Source organism: Enhydra lutris, unplaced genomic scaffold (genome assembly GCF_002288905.1).
Source record: "Enhydra lutris kenyoni isolate GAN:26980312 unplaced genomic scaffold, ASM228890v2 scaffoldscaffold14, whole genome shotgun sequence".
Lineage (NCBI taxonomy): Eukaryota > Metazoa > Chordata > Mammalia > Carnivora > Mustelidae > Enhydra > Enhydra lutris.
In genome coordinates, this window is record NW_019154098.1 from 46,603,147 (window position 1) to 46,628,513 (window position 25,367).

Genomic DNA, 25,367 nt, shown 5'->3' on the forward strand with positions numbered 1-25,367 from the left:
CTCAATATTCACACAAGGATAAGCAGTTTCATTCACAATTTATTGACTTGCAAATTAGATTGTTAGGCTAGTTAGAGAATAAATCTCCAAAAGTATCTTGGTAGGTTCCTGAATGTTTAAGTGTATGCCAACATTATTGGACTGTCTAAATTATTAGAAGCTAAGAATATGAAGTACTTATCAAGGTTTCAACAATAAAAATATTTTCTTAAAATACCGTATTTGGTAATAAATTAGATTTATAGAAATTGATAATACAATATAAATTAAACCTGAGTTATAAATGCCTCCTACCCTGTCCACTCCCAGCATACATAACTTTTGCATGTCACAATTTCTTTTGGACTAGTGTGCCTCAAACTTTTTAATAAGCATACATATTCCTTGAGGATCTCATTAGATGCAATTTCTGATTTAATAATTCTGTTGTGGGGCCTGAGGGTCCACATTTCTAACAAGCTACAAATGAAGCTAATGCTGGTCTTTAGACCACCCTTGAGCAGCAAGGTGACCTAAAGTATAGTAGAGATGCTCTCTGGCCCTAATATACTGTATGGTTTTATAGATTATTCAAGGCTATTAGGATTTTGGAATCAAACATAACCACAAATGATCACAAAAAGTCTTGGAAGAAAAGAATGTTTTAGTTAAGTGAAAGCTTACACCGTACCAAGTCGGCAGTGTTTCTATTTGTCTGACAGTGACACCTCTGATACAATGTAAATCAGGACATCAAGTTCTTGTAACTTTAGTTACTATAACTTGAGGCTCTCTTCCAGTTCATTCAAGTCCAGAAAATTCAAGCTAGTACACTGCAAATCCACTATGAAAAATCTTTAATGGTTAACTGTCCATATAAATTACTTATAAACTCACTTTAAGCTATGCCATCTCCTCCTCCTCTTTCAACAAATAAATGCTTTTTTTTCTGTCTTGTAGCTAAACAGCGTGTCACACCCAACGCCCCTCCCTTTAAAAATCGAACAAAATTGTCTCCAACCAAAGGACCCAATGCAAAAAGGTTGGCTTCTTTAACACATTCGTAGGTATATGCATCTATTTCCACAGGATTATTCTTACATGTGATTGGCTGGCTTGAGTTATGGCCCAGGTAACACCCTTGCTCCTTCAGAAAAGACAGATTGGGATGAGAACCTATCAGAACTACTGCCGCAGAGAGCTTAAATATTTTTTTCAATCCAGAGAGGCTTTGAAGAATGCATTTCATGTCCGACTTAAAGGAAAGCACATGGTGCTCAGGAAAGCTGGTATAATCAGATAAAAGACTGGCGTCTACAGAATATGACTGAGTACACATCATATGATAGACTTTATGGTATTCTGGATAAAGCTTTTTGGGAAGCTGCTTGAAAATTAAGCCTGGATCAGTTACTCGTCTGCGAAATACATGAATCACAGGAATATTATTATTGTAAGCACACAGTACTGCATCAGCTGCAGTAAGCCCAGAACCTACAATTAACACTGGATCCACTTTGCCACGCAACTTTCCTTTGCTTATAGCAGCTCCAAATTCAGGCATTGAATGAAACACAAAAGGAAAATCTTCCCCTTCAATTTCCAGATGGGCAGGAGAATCCAGTGTTCCAGTTGCCAGAGCTACATTCTCCGCAAAGAGACAGAAGGGAACATGGGAACCGTCCGCTATTCGCTGATAACCCCTGATTTCCCAATTTCTCTTGATAAATTTAGATTTCTCTATCTGTAAATGCTGTGTTGAAATATTTCCGTCTTGTCCATCATCATCATCTTGATGATCTCTGTAGAGTCTTGATATAGAGGTGATATAAGTATTCTCTCTGAAATTCTTCTGAAGACCCATGACTTTTACATAATGTTTATAGTAGCGAGCTATTTCCTCTGGCATAACTCGATCTCCTTTTAGGTTCCTAAAAAAAGGAAAAGGAAAAATACCCTATGAGGAGAGTACTGTGTTAGTTTTCATGATTATTCCTGCTCCATCTAGGAAGCTATTATAGAGATCTTTTTAATTCGTCTAGTCTTAGCTATAAATTATCCTTTTACAAAGAAAGCAAGCTTTTTTCTTTAGTTAAAAATGTTAAAGAATTAGTTTTATCAATAGACGTCCCATGAGGGTAGAGACTGTATTTTAATGCACCTGTTTCCCCAGTGCCTTGCATAAATAGACATAGGATGTTTTCAGAAGACTGATCTGAATTTTCAGACTTTAGGAAAATAGCAAGTCACGAAAAATCATGTCAAGATCATGTATATTATCTTTAAGAATTATATATACTAGACATGCAGAATCTGTTATAATCTAATTCAGTCCGTTACAGGATGTAGACTGCATAGTATGTACACTGAATTCTTTACAGTTGTGAGATAGACTGTAAAAGTCTGTATTTCTACATTTTAATTCATTTATTTATTCATAAAGGTAGCTAATCTGACCAGATCCTAAGTACATAAAACATTCTGTTTTCCTGTTCATAAAGAAATCTATAAATACAGGAATGTACTCTTTTCATAAAGAGCAGATTCTTTCATTTTCCACTTGAACTTTAAAGCAATAGGCATTAGTATCCCTAAACCCTGGGCCCTAATTATAAATAAGCAGCAGTAAAGACATATCAAATAATTTCACATAATTCATTACAAATTATAAATGGGAGAAGTTCATAAAGGTTTTTCTTAAAATTTAAGATTTAAAATGTTAACTCTCACTTTACACAGAAACCCTATGTAGTAGTTACTACTACTGTAATCTCCATTTATAAATGAGGAAATTAACAGCTAGTTTAAGTTACTTGACCATGTTCACAACACTAGAAGTTAGAGAGTCAGGATTCAAGAATCAGTCTCTTAAGATCTAAAAGTCAACACTATGCAAGCAAAGGCAGGAAGTGAAGCCAATATTTAATCACAAGATTCTTTTTCACAAATTACTTCAATATACAATGTGTCCAATGTAAAAGGATGAACACTTCTAGCACCAAAACAAACAAACAAAAATCATAAAGCTTCCCCTTTTTTACCCATATCACAAAAGGAAGAATGTTGAGCAATATTCACTTGCTTGCTTATGAAAATCAAGAACTTGTACAACTTGCCTGACTTTACTACTTTTCATTTTAAACCCATATAAAGTTCATTTTTAAGAAATCCAAAAGGGGGGTGGCCTGGCTGGCTCAGTCAGAAAAGCATGTGATTCTTGATCTCAGGGTTAGGAGTTCAAGCCCTATGTTGGGTGTTGGGATTACTTAAATAAAACTTAAAAAAAAAAAAGGAGTATCTGAAAGGTTTAATTTCAATGATCATGCTGGCCTGAATTTGCTCTCCTTAAATCTTCTCAAATTAAGGATAATTTCTATGAAGTCATATGGTTTCTAACAGGAAGTCAAGCACTCCCAATCTAACTAAGGTTAACTTCCTGCTTTGCTTTATTGTTTCTGAGCAAATCAGATTCTCTGTATTAGCAATTCCTATCTAATTTAATACTACTATCCTTGAAAATAAGGCTTTTCTTATTATTTCTCTTTTTAAAATTTTAGGTATTTTTCCCCAAGTAAACTTGTATTCTTCCAAGTAGAGCTTTCATCTTACTTACTTCTATTTTCACATTTCTTAATAAGTATTTACCTCTATAGTACCCAGTAGGGTAACCAATCACATCACAGATTCTGGCTGAGTACATCATTCTAAATTATTAATCATATATACTCTTCTACTCTGAAAGGCAAATATTATAGGTATATATACATGAGATATCCATATACAAACTTGTATATCAACTGGTAAGAATAAGTAAATAAGTGTAGAAAGGATTTGTGGGTAAATGAGAAACTAAACAGAGTGGTTTAATAGGAAAGTGGGATAAATCCATAATTAATAAAAGCGAAGGGACCCAATCTGTTTTGTAACATCTCTAAATGGAAACTAGCTCATGATCACTGCTACAAAGAGATTTTATCTGAAAGACACATAAATCTGTATTATTCCTCTAAGACAGAATCACAAATATTTTGAAATTACTGATAGACTTTCCCACTGTACATCAAAGAACTCTAACAGTTTGATCTTTACCTTCGTTTGCTAGATACCCAGTCTTTAAATTTAAGTCCAGGTAGCTCCATCCAATTTCCAAAGCTGATTGTCAACATGGAACCTTCCATATTCTGTTTGAATAAAAAATGCACAAACACATGTAAGCAGTAACATGGATTTTTAAAAAACCAAATCCATCTTCATTCACTATAATTAAGAGTCTGAATAAGGATAGCAGAAAGAAGTTCTAAATGGTTGTGTAAATTACAAATACTTTTATTCTGTAGGATCTATATTCCTTTCATAAAGTTACATACTTATAAAACAAGTTTATAATATTTCCAGATGCCTAAACAATGTTAATATCTTCAGCCTAGAATAATATAATTCAGACACAGAATATGTTACAGGAACAAGTTAGTATTTTCACTTTTTAAACAAAAGGAGGGTGTCTGGTGGCACCAGTGGGTGGCTCAGTGGGTTAAAGCCTTTGCCTTTGGCTCAAGTCATGATCCCAGAGTCCTGGGATCGAACCCCGCATTGGGCTCTCTGCTCAGCGGGGAGCCTGCTTCCTCCTCTCTCTCTGCCTGCCTCTCTGCCTACCTGTGATCTCTGTCTGTCAAATAAATAAAAATAAATAAATATATAAACAAAAGGAAAAAGTTCATTAATTTCTAACACTTTAGATATATATCTATTTTAATATTAACAGATTTTTTTTTAAAGAAATGCACAGCAAAACAGCTTCCCCCCCCCCTCCATCAATTATAATTACAAAGTCTAAGCTGGTTTGGATAACAGCAACATCTTTTTCTAAAACTAGGGAAAGAAGCAGGGGTTACCTGATTAAGAACAGACTCACTGCTCAAGCTAATGTTGCCTTAAGAAAGTGACCCCTTCAAGCTCCCCTGTCCTACTTCTTTCTGCTTTGCTCACTACACAGCAGCAACAAGCCCAAGGGCCAACAGCACCTGTCTTGATGACCTCAATGATCTCTTTCAACCAACTCTCTTAGGCTATGGCTTTTTCTTAACTCTTCCTGCCCTGCTTCAATACAACCCAGTACTGGGAATGGTACTTATTATTATAGTTATTATTAATGACTAACACTTCCAAGCACTCACTATGTGCTGGGCCTTATGGAGCCTATTATTTGTGACGGTGTGTAGACCCGGGAGAGGTGGTGGCAAGCTGCTACTTGCTTTGAGGCAAATTGGGCCTGATACTAGGATGTGAACCAAGAAGATGGAAAACATCACAAGGGAAACTGTTAAGAATATATTACATACAGAACTTATCTGGAGCCATAATTGTCTCATCTGAAACTCAAAAAACCTTAAGGCACTAATATTCCACTTCAATAATCTAAACGTTATTCCCACAGCACCACCTCTTCCAGTTAGTTGCGAGCCCTAGTCCCTGGATCTCTTCATTTTTCTCCTAGTCTTCCTTGTCATCCTTATGCCATGAGTGCCTGCTGTCAGGGAGACTATTAAGGGACACAAACCTGACAGAAGTACTAAGGGCATACAGAAAGAGAAGAATATTTCTTTTTTTTTTAAAGATTTTATTTATTTATTTGTCAGAGAGAGAGAGAGAGGGAGAGAGAGCAAGCACAGGCAGAGGCAGAGGGAGAAGCAGGCTCCCTGATGAGCAAGGAGCCCGATGTGGGACTCGATCCCAGGACGCTGGGATCATGACCTGAGCCAAAGGCAGCCGCTTAACCAACTGAGCCACCCAGGCGTCCCGAGAAGAATATTTCTTAAAGGACACAAGTGGGCTGTGAGGAGTGTACCATTAGGGAAAATATTCCAGGCAGAATAAAGATGTTATGTGAGTTTTACAAAGAGAAAGAACAGCAGTATCCTTCAAGAAATTAAAAAGTTCAGCCTTATGCAGAAAAGTATTAACAGGCTTGGGTTGCTTAAACTGTGCATATTACTAAGAAAGGTCTGTCTTTAGGACTGGCTTTTGGCTGCTTCCTAGGAAACAACCCCTGAGCTCGAAATATTCTACCTGATGACTTTTTGTATGCCAGAAGCCTTGGGCCCTGCTGTACCTGCAACTGTACAGTGACTGTAAATTTATCTTAACAATGAGATTTATGGTAAATACCAGTGTTTGCTCTGGGAGGCAGAGGAGTCACACACATGGGTGCCGCTTTTCTACATGACTGCCACCCAGAAGATCCCGGACACCAAGGTGTCGGTAAGCATCCCTGATTGGCAACTCTTTGCATATGCTGTCACAAATCACTGCTGGGAGAGTTAGTGTAGCCTCCTGCAACTCCACTAAAAATGACCACTTAGAAACTGAAGCTTGTTTCTCCTGGACTGCATTCCCTAAACTTTTTCCCTTTAATGATTCTAATCTGTATTCTTTCACTGTATGAACTATAACCATAAGTACAAAAGGAGTCCTGTGAGTCCTAGTGAATCTACAGCCTGCGCATGAACCCAGAACCCCAGAAAGAATATTCTGGAGCATGGAATGTGAGAAAGCAGTAAAGCAAGAAAGCCAAGTAGGGGCTAGATGACCCAGGCTATGGTAAAATACATTAATAATGAGTGCGCATACTATTCATTAGATGAACTGGAAGCAAGTACAGGGTTTTATGCATGGCTGTAACATTCAAAGGTATTATTATAGAAAGGTAACTCTGGCTTTGCTATAGAGATTGTACTCAGGAAGACAAGACTGGAGTAGGAAACCCTGGCAGTAATTGGGTCAAAGATGATGATGGCCAATTACAATTATGATGGGCAAAGTAGGGTGAAAGGACTCACAGTATGTTTATGAGAAAGAATGGAGAAGATAAAATAATTGGTTTGAAACAGGAGTTGAGGCAAGAACAATCAAGGAAGGTTTCTGGCTTAAGAAACTACATTCCAGTGCCATTACTCCATGGTAAGGAAAGGAAGAAATCTGATGATAAAGATGACTGGTTAGGTAGGCATGCTGAGGTTGAGAACAGCTATGGGATAATAAAGGGAAGGTATTTGGGTGACTATATAAGAGAAAGCAATGTGGGCCAGGGATCTTGATTTGGGAGTCACTCAACATTCATATGCAAGTCACTGAAGTATATGAGACAAGCCAGGGAGAATGAAGAGTATAAAAAGCCAAGACCATGGCTTGGCACAGAGTTTACAGAAGAGTCCAAAAGGTAACGAAAAGGAGTGACTAACAGTAAGAAAAGCAGATGAAAGGTTCAGAGAATCTAAGGTAGTATCACCGTCAAATGTTGCAGAGGTCAGGAAAGATAAAGTTTAAGACCATCAAACTGAGCAAAAAAGAAAGTTACCAACCTATAAAAAGCTGAAAAGGCAGGCAGTGACAGAAGCTAGAGTGAAGTCAGCTAAGGAACAGCAGGCAAAGGCATAAAAATAACGGACAGGTGGGGCGCCTGGGTAGCTCAGTCGGTTAAACATCTGCCTTCAGCTCAGGTCATGATCCGAGGGTTCAGGGATTGAGCCCCGCATCGGGCTCCCTGCTGGGTGGGGAGCCTGCTTCTCACTCTCCTCCCCGGCTTGTGCTATCGCTATCTCTGTCTCTCTCTCAAATAAATAAATAAATAAATAAAATCTTTAAAAAAAAATAATAATGGATAGGTAACTATTTCAAGAAGGTGGCTCTAAGGCAAAGAATACAGATAAGCTAACACATAAAAACTTTTTAGTAACAGAAAATAATTTTAGTATATTTACATACTGGTAAACAGGAGCTGCCAGAGAAATTTAAGATACAAGAAGGGGAAAATCAAATAAGCGATATCCTTAGAGAAGACAGGTCCAGAACATAGCTGGAAGATTAGTCTTAGATAGAAGTGATACCACTTCTACAGCAACAGGGGATAAGAAACAAAGAGGTAGCACGAATGCAGATACATTTGTGGGTTTTAGCATAAAATTATGGAAGTTCAATCCTGATGGATACTATTTTCTAAGAATCAAGAGTATTTAAGTAGGGGGCGCCTGGGTGGCTCAGTGGGTTAAAGCCTCTGCCTTCAGCTCAGGTCATGATCCTGGGGTCCTGGGATCGAGCCCAGCATCGGGCTCTCTGCTTGGTGGGAAGCCTGCTTTCTCCTCTCTCTCTCTCTCTCTGCCTGCCTCTCTGCCTACGTGTGATCTCTGTCAAATAAAAAAAAAAAAAAAAAATCTTAAAAAAAAAAAAAAAAGAGTATTTAAGTAGGAAAGTAAAAAAGGGGATAGAGATTTGAGAAGAACATTTAACAAGGAAATAGCAAAGGATTACCAAGTAGAGTTCAGGACCTAAATGAGGCTGAAGAATACTTTTCACAGATGTACAACCTTTTTTGTTTTTTTTCTGACAATGTTTAATAGCTTAACTATGGGAAAAGATAAAGTAGACAGTTATAGAAATTGTTTTTGGTCAAGCCCATGTGATAGCAGGACAATGGGTCAAGAGACTACAAAACCTAAGCTGGGTAGGTAAGGAGGTTAAGATCAGAGCCTCAAGCTCTCTGTGCTTGAAGACTAGGTACAGTGTAACCGGATGAAGCAGCTGGAAGAATAAAAAGTTGTGATCATCAAGTAAGGTATTTAAAAATTTCGGTTTCACTGAGCAGTCACAGTGGAGCCACTGGAGTTAGTATCTAAGGAGGAATGGAAAAGGAGATTATTGAGAATGAACACATTAAGAGATGAAAAGTTAAGGTGCTGCTTCTGTGTCATACATGTAAAGGTACTCAAGTTGACAAGAAAACTTGGATACAATGGAAAACCATGACTTAGGTGCTACGGGTTCAAAAACGGGGACAATCTGGAACAGTCGAGGAGCAAGAAGATGACATAAACTGTTCAAAGGAACAGGGACTCTGACAGAAGAGCGATGGGGAATAAAGAGAACCCCAACCTCACTACTCAACCTGACAGGACATGGGGCCATGGGGAAGTGAAGAGACTCTGCTTCGGGGGGCTGCAGAGAGATAATCTTCATGAAAGCAAGATTTCAAGGAAGGGAGTAAAAGCAGCATATAATAATTGAAATAGTTAAGAGTAAACAAAAGCTTTGTTTATTAGCAAATGGAGTTTTAGGGGTACACTGTTAGAAAGTCTGGAAGTAAGGAGAGTGGTGAGAAATTTGACCACAAGAGAAGTAGAAAACTATACAGAAAGGACTATGAAGAGGACAAATGACTTAGGGAACTTATATCCTGAGTAATAATTGAGGTTAACTAGCATGTATGTGAAGCATGGCAGGGGAGAGGGCTATCTAAACATAGAACCACAGTCAAGAGCTTCAAGATTAAGGCATGGAATGCAGAGGTGAAAGGGAATAAATAATTAGGCCTGGAAAAGTCAGGTAACTGCATAGAAGTGATGCCTGAAAATGGATAGTAATTAAAATATCATTTATTTATATCCCTAATTATTTATATTATTTAAATTTATTTATATCCCTAATATCTAATGGATATCCTATATGATGCATGAAAAAAATTCAGCGAGTTTCAAATATATTTCAGCTTTACCACTGATTCAAATGTGTTTTTAGTAATCAGGGCTTATCTATCCTTCAACTTTCCTACACATAAGTGGAAAAAATGAAATAACACAGATTATTGTCTGTACGTTTTTCTAAGCAAGAAAATATAAGTACAAGAAATCGTCAGGAATTTAGAGAAGTATACATTATGGCTTTTTCAAGAAATACCATTTAACAATGCTACTCACTAATAGCACAAATATAAACACCAAAAGGCACAGATACTGTTAGTTGCTATCCCTTACCATTAAGGAAATTAAGAGTAAGAAAGGAGTTGGAAAGTCCCCTAAGTACACTAAAACAGTCACTTATTAAATGTAAATAACTATTTAGACATACAGCATTGAACTAATATAGGAATATTCAACTGAAGTCTATACCACAGAGCTGATGTTTAATGTTAAAATTCAGATGAAATCCTTATTCATAAAACAGCAAAAAGTATTTAACATTTATTTCTATAACAAATGAGCACTCACTACACACCAGATGCCATACTAAGGGCTAAGGACAGGAGAAAAGAAAAATTATTAAGTTCCTGACCCCTAACAAAATGCACTGAATTTTTATGTTAATCAATTCTCTGGTTTAACCCTTGCCATGAACTGAATTTGTGTCACCCCCAAAATCCATACGCCGAAGCCCTAACCTCCAGTGTCATGGTATTTGGAGATGAGGCCTCTCAGAGGTAATTAGGTCTACATGAGGTCATGAGGGTGGTGCCCTCATGACAGGATTAGTGGCTTTATTAGAAGAGGAGCAGAAGGGAGGAAGGAGCATGCACCAAGAAAGTGCTATCTGCAAACCAGGAAAAGAGCCCTCACACAAGCTGAACTGGCTGGCACATTGATCTTGAACTTCTCAGCCTCCACACCATGCAATAAATATCTGTTGTTAAGGCACTCAGTCTAGGTTATTTCATTATAGCAGCCCAAGCATATTAATACTTTCTTTTACAACCTATTTTTCACTTAAGATTTAAATAATGGGTACTGGTATGAAATACTGTGTGAGATTTTATAAAGTCTGATACGAATTTAAAACTTTTACTATGCAAAACATTGTTGAAATATTTTTTATATAGTTCTTGTAAAATAGTATAGAGAAGCTTATTCTAAGACTACACTAGTAATCAAATTCGGTTTAACTTCTAGTAACCCATATTTTATTGTACACCATTAAAATTCTCAGATAAAAATTTGGTAAACTTCTATAACATCTGATAATATAAAATATATTTTATTGAATGGCATTAAAATTCTCAGATAAAAGTGTGGTAAACATATATAATGTATGATAGTGTTATATACCATAATGTTTCAACATTCAAATGGTCTTATCAAGATGACATATAACTCACATGCACTATAAAATGTGAAGAAAAACATACTCACATGCCAAGCGCCACCAGGTGGACCTTTACCAAAAACTAAGTGAGGGATGTAATGATGTTGTTCTAATTTCCAGTGCAAAACGGATGGATAATCATAACCAAAATCAGCATCTGGATGAAGAAGTGTGTCAAAAAGGACTGCAACTGGATTGGAGGATCGGCCCTCAAGGCCCTCAGACAAGTATTCTAAGTCCTGAATGAATTTTTCAAAAAAGGAAAGAAAGAAGGCAGAGTTTGAAGGAAAAAAAGCAAAAAAATAAAAACAAAAAACCTCAGCTGTTACAAAAGTGAAAGCCATTACTCTAATCCAGCATTTCCCAGATAATGTTCTATAAAACACTGATGTTCTTTGAGAGCTTAATAGATTATTGGTCAAATGAATATAGGAAAAGACTGGATTTCAACAAAACTAATCGGATCGCTTTTACTGCAACTCCTGAAGATGCATTTAATACATTAATATGCCTTAATATGTCTACTGTAACGTTCCAGTAACAAAAAGCAGCACTTCCAAAACTTATCTGAACATAGAGCACCTATTAAAACTCCCACCAGGAAATAATTTGGGAAATTCTGCTCTCATCAATTCAGTAAAATAAACAGAAGTAATTTGACAGATCATATTTGCAAATTGAAAATAAAAATGACAGAGAATGTTATTTAGAAGAAAGGATTTCCAACCAAGATAGACAATGCTTATATAAGTAGAAAACTAACCTTGAGTATTAAAAAAAAAAAAAAAAAAAAAAAAGATTGACATGTAAGAAATACCTGATCAACAATGGAAAGATGTCTTGCTTCTTCTAATTTACTATGTAAGATTGTATTTGGATGTATTGCTTCTGATGATAAATATGGTCTGTAGCCTGATAACATATAAGAAAGGCAGATTCCTGAGGGTCCATTTCCTATTGGAAAAAAAAAAAAAAAGGTGCATCATGTGTCTTAATATTCTTACTCCTTGGCTTTTCTCAAAGATACATTTTCTCCCTTACCTATTTGTCTTCCTTCTCTAAACTCTTAAAACCAAGTATTCATAAGATACTGACCTTTGTCTTCTCCGTTTTCTTTTGGGAGTCTCATCTACTTGAAGCTTTAAGTCTTTATGCTACTGACCCTGAATTATACCTGTACACTGACCTCTTGCCCAAAAATACATCCCACATTTCCATAAGCCACTTCTTTACTCCACCTAGTTGAACTACTACTAATTTAATCACAATGTGTTCAGCACATATTCATGAGTTCCTTCATTTAGGTGCCCTCTCCTTTAAATCCCATCCCTTCTCAAAGTGTGGTGCTAACAAAATCCTAAATTAATCAGATTCTGATTCTAAATCTATTTAGTCACTATATCCATTCAGTTGTCTTTGTTAGTGTCACTCCTCTACTCTCAAAAGACGAAAAGTCCCTTGTTTGTCCTAGGATACACCTATTCCAAAATCATTTCACATTTACATTCAGACGAATTTTGATAGAACAAGGTCCTCATCATACTACTCCCTCCACTTGGAAAACTTTAACTGCTTGCTTCTGACTACCCGGTGCTCACCATGTTCTGTTCTCAATCATCTTTCCAGACCCATCTCCTAATAGCGTCTTCCTATATTTTTATATGCTTAAACTAAAGCCAAACTGGATTTTTTTCTTGAACCCCAGTGAACTAGCTCCATTTCTGTGGTTCCTTTAGTCTAGGTTTTCGCTTCTCTATTATCTCCATCTACCAAAAATCTAATCCAACTGGGGTAACCGTTAGCCTCAGGAAGAAAATTCTGTTCCATTCTCTAATATTTTGTGCCCCAAATAAAAGCAGCTCGAAGATGTAAATATAAAACATAAATCCAAGAATATCAGAAAATGGATTACTACTTCTACTTACAATACTGAAGTGGGAAGCCTTTAAAAAGACAGAAAGGAAAGTAAACCATTTCTTCATAAAAATTAAAAACATGAGAAATATTGGAAGTTAAGATCTGAGGCAAAGAGTTAATTTCCCTGAATCAAAACAGAGACAAAAATTAAAGAATAAAAATACTATATGATAGTATCAATACAGATAAAAGATAAAGAAAAAGCATTTAACAAAACCCAACACCTATTCGTGATTTAAAAAAATAAAAAACCTCAGCAAACTCAAATAGAGGAATACTTCCTCAACTTGGTAAAGAGTATCTACAGTAAACCTACAACTAGCAATCATTCTTAAATGGTAAAAAACTAGATGCTTTGTCAAGAACAAGACAAGGATGTCTCTTCCCATCATTTCTACTCAACACACACCATGACAGAAGCCATAGTTAATGCAATAAAAGGAAACAATGACTTTGGAAAGTACAACTTTGTCCATAAAAGCCATGATTTCTATGTAGAAAATCCTAAAGAATGGACCAAAAAACTCTTAGAGCAGCAAGACTGCATGATACAAGGTTAATATACAAAAGCCAGCATCTTTTCTATATATCAGCAATGACCAGGCAGCATCTGAAATTAAATATACAATACTGCTTAATCTGTGCATGTGCCCACACACACACAACCACACACAGCTGGATATGAATCCAACTGTATATACTTAAGATGATAAATACACATATAAGATATATACAAGGAAAACCAGAAAACTCTGATCAAAGAACCCAATGATCTAAATAGATGCTCTCGAAAAAGAAGATTTGATACTGTTACGATGTCAGCTCTTCTCAATTTGATCTACAGATTCAATGCAATCCAGTAAAAATTCCAGCAAGTTACTCTGTGGACACAAACTAATTCTGAAGTTTGAATGCAAAGGCGAAAGACCCATAATAGCAAACACAATATTGAAGCAGCAAGTCACAACCAACATCACCCAAACTCAAGTCCTACCATAAAACTACAGTCAATGAGACAGTATGGAAATTATTAAAGAGTAGACAAATTAATGGAACAGAAGGGAGCACAGAGATAGATTCTCACAAATACAGTCAACTTATTTTTGACAGAGGAGCAAAGGCAATCCAATGGAGAAAGGACAGTCTTTTCAACAAACGGTACTGGAACAACTGGACATCCACATGCCAATATATGAAGTCTAGATACTAACTTTTTATCTTTTACAAAAAAATAATTCAAAACACATCACAGACCTAAATATTCTAAATTTCTAGAAGATAAAATAGGGGAAAATCTAGGTGACCTGCATCTGATACTAAGTTTTTAAATATAACACTAAAAGCAGGATCATCTGTGGAAGAAACAAATAGGTAAGCAGGACTTCATTAAAATTTAAAATTTCTGCTCTATAAAGACACTACTTAAGAGAGCAAAAAGTCACACTGGGAGAAAATATTTGCAAAACATAACATATACAAAGAACTCTTGAATCTCAGCCATAAGAAAATAACCTAATTAAAAAGTGCACACAGGATCTGACAGACATTTCAAAGATACAAGATAACAAACATTCGAAAGGATGCTCATCATGTATGATTATAGCACTGCAAATAAGACAATCAGGTACGAAAACACACCCTTCAAAATGGCTAAAATCCAAAACAGGCAATACCAAATACTGACATAGATTTAGAGAAACAGGAACTCTCAGTCATAGTTACTGGGAATGTGAAATGATACAGCCACTTTGGAAGACAGTTTGACAGTTTCTTAAAAAGCTAAACATAATCTTATGATATGATCCAACAATCACACTCCTAGGTATTTACCCAAATAAGCTGAAAACTCAATGGCTATGCAAAATCCTACACATGCATGTTCACAGCAGCTTTACTTATAATTGTCAACACCGTCAGCAACCAAGACGTCCTTCAACAAGTGCAGAGACAAACTCAAACATCCATAAAATGAAATAGTATTCACTGATAAAAAAAAAGAGTTGAGCTACCAAGCCATGAAAAGACCCAGACGAATCTTTAAGGCATACTGCTAAGTGAAAGAAGCCAGTATGAAAAAGTTCCATACTGTGTAATTCCACAAATGTGATATTATAAATAAATAAAAAACTACACAGACAGTAAAAGATCAGTGGTTGCCAGGGGTTGGGGGTTGAAGGACAGGATAAATACACGGACCACAGAAGATTTTTAGGGGGCAGTGAAACTATTGTTCTATAGGATACTATTAGTTGTGGATACATAACACTTCAGCCAAATTCACAGAACTGTACAACACAAAAAGTGAACCCTAATGTAAACTACAGATTTTAGCTAATAAAATGTATAATCAGAGGTTCATCAATTACAACAAATGTACCACACCAATGTGGGACACTGGAGGTGGCAGGAGAAGGAGAGTATATGAGAACTCTCTGTACTTTCTACTCAATTTTCATGTAGAAGACTGCTCTAAAAAATAAAATCTATTAGTTAAACTAAATATTAAATAAATATAAAATAGTGGGATTTAGAATCCAAAACAAAGAGAAGTTCCTTAAACCAAAAAGAAACAACACTCAAAAGACACAGGCAAAAAATACAAATGGGCAGTTCACAGGCAAATCAACAGACAGATGGAATGCTCCCTCACTCCCAAAGACTGTCCCCATCCTAACCCCAAGCAGCTGAAAGTGTTACCTTATATAACAAAAGATAACTCTATAGACGTGAGTAAATTAAGGACTGTGAGATAGGAAATTACCTGGATTATAAAGGTGGACACCATCTAATTATACAAGTCCTTAAAAAAAGAGACCCACCATATTAGAAATTAAAAAAAAGAGAGAGAGAGAGAGACTCTTTCTCAGCTTTGATGAGGGGGAAAAGGAAAAATGAAAGAAAGTTAAGAGAGAACCAACACTGTGGATTCTGAAAATGGAGAAAAGGCCCAGCAGTCAAGAAGTGAGAGTAACCTCTAGAAAGTGGAAAAGGCAAGCAAACAAACATTCTACCCTGGAGACCCCGGAAAGGAATGCAGTCTTGCTGACATCCTGACTTTAGCCCACTGACACTAGGGTTGAACTTCTGACCTATAGAACAGTGAGATAATAAGTATACATTGTTTAAAGCCACTATGTTTGTGGAAATTTGTTATGACAGCAACAGAAAACACATATATCAAGAAAATTAGTTCTCTGCTCTGATGGAGTGCTCTTGCTAGCAGTCACAGCCCTACGTGCACTGAGTTAAGCTACTCATTGGCTAGTTGAAGCAAAACACAGATTGTTTTGGGGGAAGTGACGTGGGCAGGTACAGATGATGGTACTTTTTCCTTTTCTGACCCACCCATAGCCAGCTAGGACAGAAGAGGGTTCCCTGACTCATGCCAACACATTCAGGATGAAAAACCAGTGTCGAGCAAAAATGAGAAAATGGAACATGAGGTCTAGTCCCAAGTTACCCTGAATGTGAACTACTACACATACCATCATCTCTATCATCACCCCTAAAAACAAATCTAGAAACCATGCTTGCCTCCTTTCCTCCCTCCCTCCCTCTACTGGATCCCTCATATGTCAAAAGACAGGACTTTTCTCTCCTTCCTGTTAACTTTGAAAGGGGGCATTAGGAGCGCCTGGTTGGCTCAGTCAGTTAAACGTTCAACTCTTGATTTTGGCTCAGGTCCTGAGATCAAACCCCACTCTGATCTCCATGCTCAGCGGGTCATTGTTCCCAGACTAAAAGAACAAGTTGCTGGAGATTCTCTCTCCTTCTGCCCCTTCCCACCTCACACATGCACAGTAATCTCTCAAATAAATAAATCTTTAAAAAAAAAAAAAAAAAAGAGGCTTTCAAAGAAAATAAAGATGCTATATGCATATTATGCCCCATAATTCTTTCCTGCAGCTTGCTTCACACCATAGTAATTGTCTGACTTAGTAAGTTTGAATATTAGATGCAAGAGGTAAGTAACGAAGTTAAAAACATGCAATAAAACAAAATCATAAAAACATCTATAATTCTGAAGTAATCAGGTTGCATTAATAGCTTAATTTTTAGTATCTTCTATGCCTATATGTTGAGGTGGTACAAAGGATATATAATGATAGTATTATGGTTAAGGTCACTGTACACACCACAGCAGAGCACAGTACCATTCATTAAACTGAGAACCGGTTACTAGCTTGCACAAGTTACTCAACTTCTGAGTTGCCCTGATCGTATTCACTCCACAACAGAGGGCTCTAGGGTTGAAAGGCATAATCCCATAATGTACACAGAATGCTCTGTATGGGCTCTACTAATCCTGGTTATAATCACTGCCATGACACTATCATAATAATTAATGCAACTGACAGTATTTTAACACAACAGGGCAGTATCAATTCTTCAATGAAAAAAATGTTACATTCAAACACAGAATCTACTATCAGATAAACCAATTACGCTCTCCAAAGATCCGGTTATTGGTTACTTAAGCATACCAAAAAACCCACGACTACTTCTCAATACAATCCTAAGAACTTGTGCCATGTAACTATGCATATATAGTAGTAGTAAGCTTCGGAATTATAATTTTAAGAGTTAAAATGCAGTACTTACCTATAATTACCACAGGCAAAGTCACTGATGAATCTTCTAGTAAAGAAGTTTCTTCAACTAATGGCATAGCTTTAACTTTCTGCCCCAAGTTATCACCAAAATATTGCACTAAGGAATTAAAAATCTCTCCTTCAGTTTCAGTGTCACTATAGTTTCTTTAAAAAAAAAAAAGAAGAAGAAGAAATGAAACATAAAACAAAAAGAAGAGATATAGTCAATACAACCTTTATAAAAACTTGTCTTTATTCAGATTTTATTTAGGCCATAAAATATGGAATAGTTCCATAAAATGAGAAAAAGAAATTCTTCTGATTAATGCTTTCAAATTAGTAGCTTAGCTTACCTGTCAACCTGTACTTTTAATGTCAGAAATCCTAAAGAGCTAGCTGATGTCTCTGTAGTACCACGTAGACAAGTCTACACAAGTTCTAAATAAGAAGCTATCTTTAAAGACCAAAGAGACAGCACTGTATTGGGGATTTTCATAATTCTCTGAGATTTCCTAGGAATGGCTAGTTTCTTTTTTTTTTTCTCATTAATAAAAAAAGTAAATGCAACAGAGGTGGTATGTTTGGAACAAAATAGTCATAATACTTTAAGAAATGGTTAATAGTACTTATGTATTACAAACTGTGTATTTTGGTAAAAAGAAATGAGGTTTATACATCTTGTTCTCAGATATTGAAACTTGGAAATATCTTTATGTTGATTTCCAATCTACCTTCTTTCCTAGTTGCCTCCCTAGAAACTAGTTTTAGCATTCTGACATGCTCATGAAACAAATGGAGTAGCCTCTGAGCGCAGTTAATGTTCGGCATTACACTAGTGATTACTTCAGAACAGAATCCCCAAATTATTTTTCATCTTTATATAGTCAGCAGCAGGTCAATATCTGGAAATATTAAACTGTGTACCAACTATGGGTGAGTATGCTTACTGCTACTCACAAAATGATAAACATGAAACGGATCAGTTATTTCATAGGACTCATAGATCCTGGAGGAGAATGATAAATGGAAAGAACTGGGCAGAGACCAAAATTTCTGCTTCTCTATAACCTCCCAAGGTTCCAGTCTATCCTAGGATAGAGTCGAGTTCTCCAGGATATGCTGACAGCTTTCCTGAAGAGGTATAAACTCCATCCCAAATATCTAGACTCCTCTAACAATACGTGGCCTTTTGGGGCCAGAACTTTCCTGAAGAGTAACTCTACCCCAAATATTTGGACTCCTCTAACAATACGTGGCCTTTTGGGGTCAGATCAGATACCCTTTGGATATGTCTACTAGGGAAAGCCCCTCCTCACACTGAAGCCTGCTCCTCAAAGAAGCATCTTACGCTCAACACATTCCTTTCAGATCATTCCAACTACTTCTGTGAGCAGATCCAGTATTCTAGTTACCCAGCCTGCTTTGCTTCTTGGCAACAGAACTCAAACAAGTGTATTATACTCAGGCCTATTTCTTACATTTCTCCTGAATGTGTGGCAAGGACAGGTCCCCTGGTTTCCTCTGATGCTTCTGATCAAAGTCCTTTTGGATACCCAGACCTGATTAATATTGTGGTGGCTGTAAAGGCCACAATTCTTTTTCAGAAGATACACACACCTCATCTTCAGTCTCTTCCAGATATCCCCATCTCAAAGATTGCTGTTCCCATATATATAACCCGGGAAATTTAAAAAAAATTTAAAAATCATCACTTTAACTTTTTGTTCATCAAAGAGATGTTTCCTTCAAACCTTAACAAACATTTCCTCCTTTTCAATTGTGTAATTCAGGGTTGTTAGTATAATCACAAGGTTTTGCAACCACTACTAATTCCAGAAAAAATATGATCACCCTAAAAATGGTAAGTTAACAGTAGTAAACTAGTTAGTAGTAAACTATGGTCCTCATGAAAACTCATTCCCCATTCTCCCTTCCCTCCAGCTACTGGTGACCACTGATCTACTTTTGGTCTTGTTGGATTTGCCTGTTCTGGAAACTGCATATAAATGGAAAGTCTCACACATTATGTGGCCTTGTGTGCCTGGCTTCGTCCACTTAGCATGTTTTTCAGCTTCATCCACAGTGTAGAATATATTGGTACTTCATTTCTTTTCATGCCTAAGTAATTTTCCACCGTAGAGATAGAAAACATTTTGTTCATTCACAAACCGATGAACATTTGAGTTGTTCCCACTTTTTGGCTATACAAATAATGCTATGAACATTCATGCATAAATTTTGTGGGGATCAAAGTTTTTACATCTCTTACGAGTACATGCAATGGCTGGGTCATAAATTCTGTATAACATCTTAAGGAACTGCCAAACTGTCTTCTAAAGTGGCTGGATCAGGGCGCATGGGTGGCTCAGTCATTAGGCATCTACCTTTGGCTCAGGTCATGATCCCAGGGTCCTGGGATCGAGCCCCGCATCAGGCTCCTTGCTCGGCCGGAAGCCTGCTTCTCCCTCTCTCCTGCACCCCCTGCTTGTATTCCCTCTCTCAAATAAATAAATAAAATCTTTTTAAAAAATAAAAATATAAAGTAGCTGGTTCATTTTCCATTCCCAACAGCAATATAAGAGGGTTCCAACTTTTCCACATCCTCACCAACACTCAACTTCTTTTTTAGCTACCCTCACTGGTGTGACATGACATCTCACTGCAGTTTTGACCTGCATTTCCCTAATGACTAAGAATGGTAAGCATCTTTTCATATGATGTTTAGCTATTTGTATTTTCTTCTTTGTAGAAATAGTCTTCACCCATTTTCAAATTGGGCTTTTTATTAAGCTTTAAAAATTCCTTATATATGTAGAACGCAAGTCCCTTTTCAGATATATGATTCGCAAATATTTTCTCCCATTCTGTGGGTGGTCTGTCCCTTTCTTTGTCTTTTGAATCACAGAAATTTCAATTTTTCGATTTTTGCTGCTGTGCTTTTGGTGTCTAAGAAACCACTCCCTGAGACACCTGGATGGCTCAGTCAGTTAAGCTCCTCCCTTCAGCTCAGGTCATGATCCCAGGATCCTTGGATCAAGTCCTACACTGGGCTCCGTGCTCAGTGGGGAGCCTGCTTCTCCCTCTGCCTCTGCCTCTGCCTGACACTCTGCATGCTTGTGCTCTCTGACAAATAAATAAAATCTTTGAAAGAAAGAAAGAAAGAAAGAAAGGAAAGAAACCATTCCCTAATCCACGATCACCAAAATTTACTCCTATTTTCTATAAGTTTTATTGTTCTAGTTTTTAGATTTAAGACTTTCATCCATTTTGAGTTAATTTTTACACATGTGATGTCTGAGGTAAGAGTCCAACTCCACTCTTTTGTTTGTGGATATCCATCTGTCCTGGAATCATCTGTTGTAGAGACTGTTATTTCCCCTTTGTCTCGTGATCCCATGGAAAACCAACTGACCATAAACATAAGGATTTATTTCTCTCAGTTCTATTCCACCGATCTATGTTAATCTTCATGCAAGCGCCCCACTGTCTTGCTTATGGTTTCTTTGTAGTAAACTCTGAAATTAGGAGTGGGAATTCTCCAAATTTGTTCTTTTCAAATTGTCTTGGCTATTCTGGGTCTCTTGCAATTCCATATGAATTTTAGGATCTTGTCATTTCTGCAAAACAAAGGCTGCTAGGATTTTGGTAAGACTGCACTAAATTTATAGATCAATTTGAAAAATATTGCCATCTTAATTAAGACACTGTTTTTCAATCCATGAACATGGGATTCCTTTTATTCAGGCCTTTAGTTCTTCTCAATGATGTTTTATAGTTTTCTGTGTACAAGTCTTTGGACTTAGGAATAAGTATTTCATTTTTCATGAGGCTAGTGTAAATGAAATTTTGTTAACTTCACTGTCAGACTGTTCATTGTTACTGTGTAGAAACAGGATTGATATTTTACGTTGATCTTGTATTCTCCATGTCGCTTAATTCATTTAGTCTAGTAGGTTTTGTGTGTGGGCCTCCAGCAATTTACCTCTAGTCTCAAGACTCTAGTACATTCAGTAGAGCCAAAGCTTTAGCTTATTTAAATTCTCTATACAAGTAATTAGTTCTGATTTTCTACTGGTCATTAGTATAATCTGTACATATACAATATGTATATAATCTATAATAAAAGTGGTATGTATATAATGATATATGACCTAAATATTGGTATAACCTATTTATAATAAACTTGCACGGTATTTGGTATAAGTTTCATACAGACCAACACTGATGAAAAACAGAATCGAGAAACAAACAAAAAACAAAAGTATGGTTCACTAGTTTTGCATAAAGCAACAATGAAACAAAGGCCTCTTGGTAAGTATTCTTTCTAAATAATTCAGAGCCTAAGTTATAATTCACGTATCACTGCACATGTTTTATAATACATTCATACTATCTACATACAGGTCTATGAATAGTTTCAACTTCTACGTGAGATATCCAACTGGGTCCAATGTTATATTTAAAACAAGTATTTTGAGTAATAAAAAATCTACTTTTCCTTTATTTGGGATACTAAGTTAGAAAACATTTTATTACATTTCAGGAAATAGTAAACAGCACTTTATACACATGCAAAAATAGTTGCCCTATTAGGCATAAAGACTATTTGATATTTAAAAAGATTTTAAAGAACTTCCACCTTTTGTTCTTGAAATATTAGAACCCAGTCTTGAAACCAATTTAAGAGAATGGTACAGGCATAAACTTTGGGTAACAAAAAGACTTTCTCCCATCTAGCAAGACTTCTTTTAATGATGACTCAAACTCAAATGAAATGGTTTATAGTATCTGAATTTTTATAGTCTTTGGAAGCATGATCCTAAATTGTCACCAAGTTCATACTACTCTATGAAAAAGAGGTTCTAACATCACAAATGAAGTCAGTCACACTGTTCATCTTCCAAAACAGTAGGTATAGAACAGTTAGTGGACAGTTGGAAAGTCAGTGGACAGATATCACAATACCTATTCCTTTCAGGTATTGAGTCAAAATATACAGGTTTGTTCCTAATAAAATTGCTCAAAAAAAAATAGCACAAGTAAATTATAAACACCTTCCTAAGAAGAGGTCTTAAATATTTTATTTTTTAAATCTGAGCTACAGCGTAGCTATTTTTACAACAGAAATAAGGTTTATTAATCAAAATTTTTATCTTCTGGCTAGCAAGGCTATCCTTATCCCTCAAGATCAAAACATACCAACTACTTTGTATTTATCTCCTCTAAATTTCTGTACAAAGTGGTAAGCATATGGTATCCGTAACCTAGGGTTAGCTGAATGGATATGAATCCCAACCTGTGTCCTTAAGAGTTCAACTATACCAAAAGCAGTCAAAAGGCATTTAGACAGCAGTTTCTGAAAGGCATGTTAATTTCTCAAGGGGCTTGAGTTTAACAAGTTTTCATTGGAGGAATCTGTTTTCTAAAACTCTTCAAAGTGGATCTGATACTCTCAAACCAGTATCTGTCAAGTAGTCAACAAAGTTGCCTAAAACTTAAAATCCAGCAGTTTATTACAGAAAACATTTTTAATATGCAGAATTTAAAATACCCTACAAAACTCACTGAGAAGTTGGGTAAGTCTGGACTTTTGCTCTCTATTAAAACAGGAGTTTTGAACCTTCTCTGTGTCTTAAACTCCTTAGTAATTTGATGAAACCTCTGAACCTCTTCCTTGAATAGTATTATTACACACATAAAAGATACATGGGATTTACAAGGAAACCAATTACATTAAAATAGAGTTATAAAAAGTAAACTTATGACATGTTTATTTACATTTCTCTACTGTATTAAACAGCAAGTTCGGTGATGTGTAATTACTGTAATTTTGAAGAAATAAACATACAGTATTTCTAGATATGTGCAACTGTGATATGAAAGTGTGAATTTTACTGTTGACAAGGTCACAAATACTATTTGATTTGATGCTTACATTCATAATTGAAGGACATACTCGATTTTCATTAAAAGTTTAGCAAAAATATCAGTTGTACCTTTCTTTACATGCAAGTTCATGGCCACTTAAATTCTATGAACTCTGAGTTTCATATTTTCAGAAAAATTTTACACATCATTATTCTAGCACATTCATACAAATGAAGTAAGGTAATTTGTTAAAGTCTGCGCTAAATTTAACATTTCTCCACCACAGGGTTAAAACGACTTCCAAGTGCCTTTAGCCTTTTTCCCCATAACTGACTTAAGTGTCTGCCAACTGTACAAGAGAACATATTCTCACTTTTATTTTAAAATGCACTAACCTCATCACCCTTAAGAACTTTCCCATAATGTGAATCCTGAATCGCCACCTATTTCAAATTTCTGTAATATACATTTATAATGACAAGCATCTTAGAACAAAGCACCTACTTGTAACCAAACTATCACATTTAAAACAGTTTCCTATCTCCTTTCAAACGCAGTAACTTAGATTATTACGTTTATTTAAAAAAATATATAAAGATCTAAAGGTGGGGTAGGAAGGAACCTTCGCAACCCTTCACTCAAACTTTGCACTACTTCGAAGTCTCAGGTCGCAGTAACCGACTCGCTCCGGGTCTAGCCGGTTTCGAAATCCCCGTGACTGGCCCGGTCCAGGAGAGGAAAAGGGGGACAACAGAGGAGAATGTTGTGCACGCCCCCCCCCCCCACCAACCCCGGAGCGAGGTGCCCCCAAGCAGAGGCTGCCGAGGTGGGAACCCTGATCAGGCAGGAACCAGGAAGAAGCGGCTGCCGAGGCGGGAGGCAGCTCAGTCCAGGCGATCGCCCCCCACCCCAGACCGGTCCCGACGCTGTACCTGTCCCGACCCCAACCGCACCTGACTTCTGCTCATCTCGGCCCCGTCACGACCGCGGAGCCGGAAAGCGCTCCACCCTCCTCCTGCTCCCATCCCCTCCGCTCCCCCGCAGAGAAGTCACCTGAAATGACCGGCCAGGGAGCAGCGGCAGCACCACACCGGCATGGAGCGCGGCGCACGGGGCGCCAGAGCGCGACCGCCACGGCCGCCGCCACTGCCTGCCCCGGCTGGCTGCCCGTTCGGGGCGCCCGCCCACTTGCCCGGGGTCGCGGGGTCCGCGGGGAGCCAGGGCCCCGCGCGTCAACGTTGCCTCGGCTGCCCGGAAACTGCGGCTAAGCAGCCGGCGGGTCTCCGGCGCCCCGAACTCCGCCTCAGGATAGCGGCTTCCGCTCCTCGCCTGCGGGGAGCCAGACACCGGCGGCGGATGATCTGGGGGAGCCGCGATGGGGGCGGAACGGGGCGGGGACGCTGCGACGGCTGCGGCGGAGGCGCGCGGGCTCCTCCTCGCAGGTGCGGCGGCGGCGGGCGAGGCCGGCGATTGGTGGAGACGCGGCCGGGGTGAGGGGCCGGGCCTGACGGAGCCGCGGCTGCGCGGGCCGGGGGCCGAGGTCCGCGCGCCAACCGGACCGCTGTGGCGGCGACCGGGGTCCGGGCCTCTGCCTGCGCCCCGTGCCCCTTCCGCGTGCACCCCACTCGCGGCCTGGGGGTTAGCAGGGCGGGGCGGATGCGCGTCGAGAGGGCCGGATGATGAGAGGAAGAGAAAGCTGCTAACCGGGGTAGCGGAACGGCTCGGGGAAACCCTGCGTACAGCGCGGCCTCCGCGATCGGGGAGCGACGCGGCGTAACCCGAGTCCGTCCGCGCGGGACTCCCACCGAGGAGGCCGGGGAAAGGCCGAGAGTCCCACCCAGGAAACCCACCTTAGCGCTTTTTCTCGCGCTGGCCTGGGCGCAGACGCTGCGAGCTGCTGCGCGCTTCTCGCTCTCGACCCGGCATCACAATCGCCTGGGGCGTGGTGGGGCGGAGGTGGGGGGGACACACCAAACCACAGGTGCCCGGTCTCCACCCCCAACTGTTTTGACTGTGGAAATCCCGCTTCCTGAATAGGGGGAACCTCCCTCCCCAAAGTATGTGGCTTTCACTGGCGTGAGAAACACCTGCGTTGCTGGCTAAAAA

General features: G+C 38.2%; 1 protein-coding gene across 3 annotated transcripts; it reads right to left on the reverse strand.

Moving 5' to 3' along the window:
* Window positions 1–21: 21 nt before the first annotated feature.
* On the reverse strand, window positions 22–25,157 carry LOC111146692 (oxidative stress induced growth inhibitor family member 2). 3 transcript variants are annotated; one of them, XM_022502355.1, is made up of 6 exons: window positions 25,112–25,157; window positions 17,404–17,558; window positions 11,702–11,838; window positions 10,932–11,123; window positions 4,069–4,160; window positions 22–1,910 (listed from the first exon to the last, which is right to left on the reverse strand). In XM_022502355.1, exons 2-6 carry the CDS (start codon window positions 17,468–17,470, stop codon window positions 878–880), a joined length of 1,521 nt encoding a protein of 506 aa, XP_022358063.1. In that variant the 5' UTR covers window positions 17,471–17,558; window positions 25,112–25,157; the 3' UTR covers window positions 22–877. The 3 variants fall into 3 exon arrangements, with proteins under 3 accessions (XP_022358063.1, XP_022358061.1, XP_022358062.1); XM_022502353.1 differs by lacking the exon at window positions 25,112–25,157 and adding an exon at window positions 24,315–24,554; XM_022502354.1 differs by lacking the exon at window positions 25,112–25,157 and adding an exon at window positions 24,215–24,295.
* Between the last annotated feature and the right edge of the window lie 210 nt (window positions 25,158–25,367).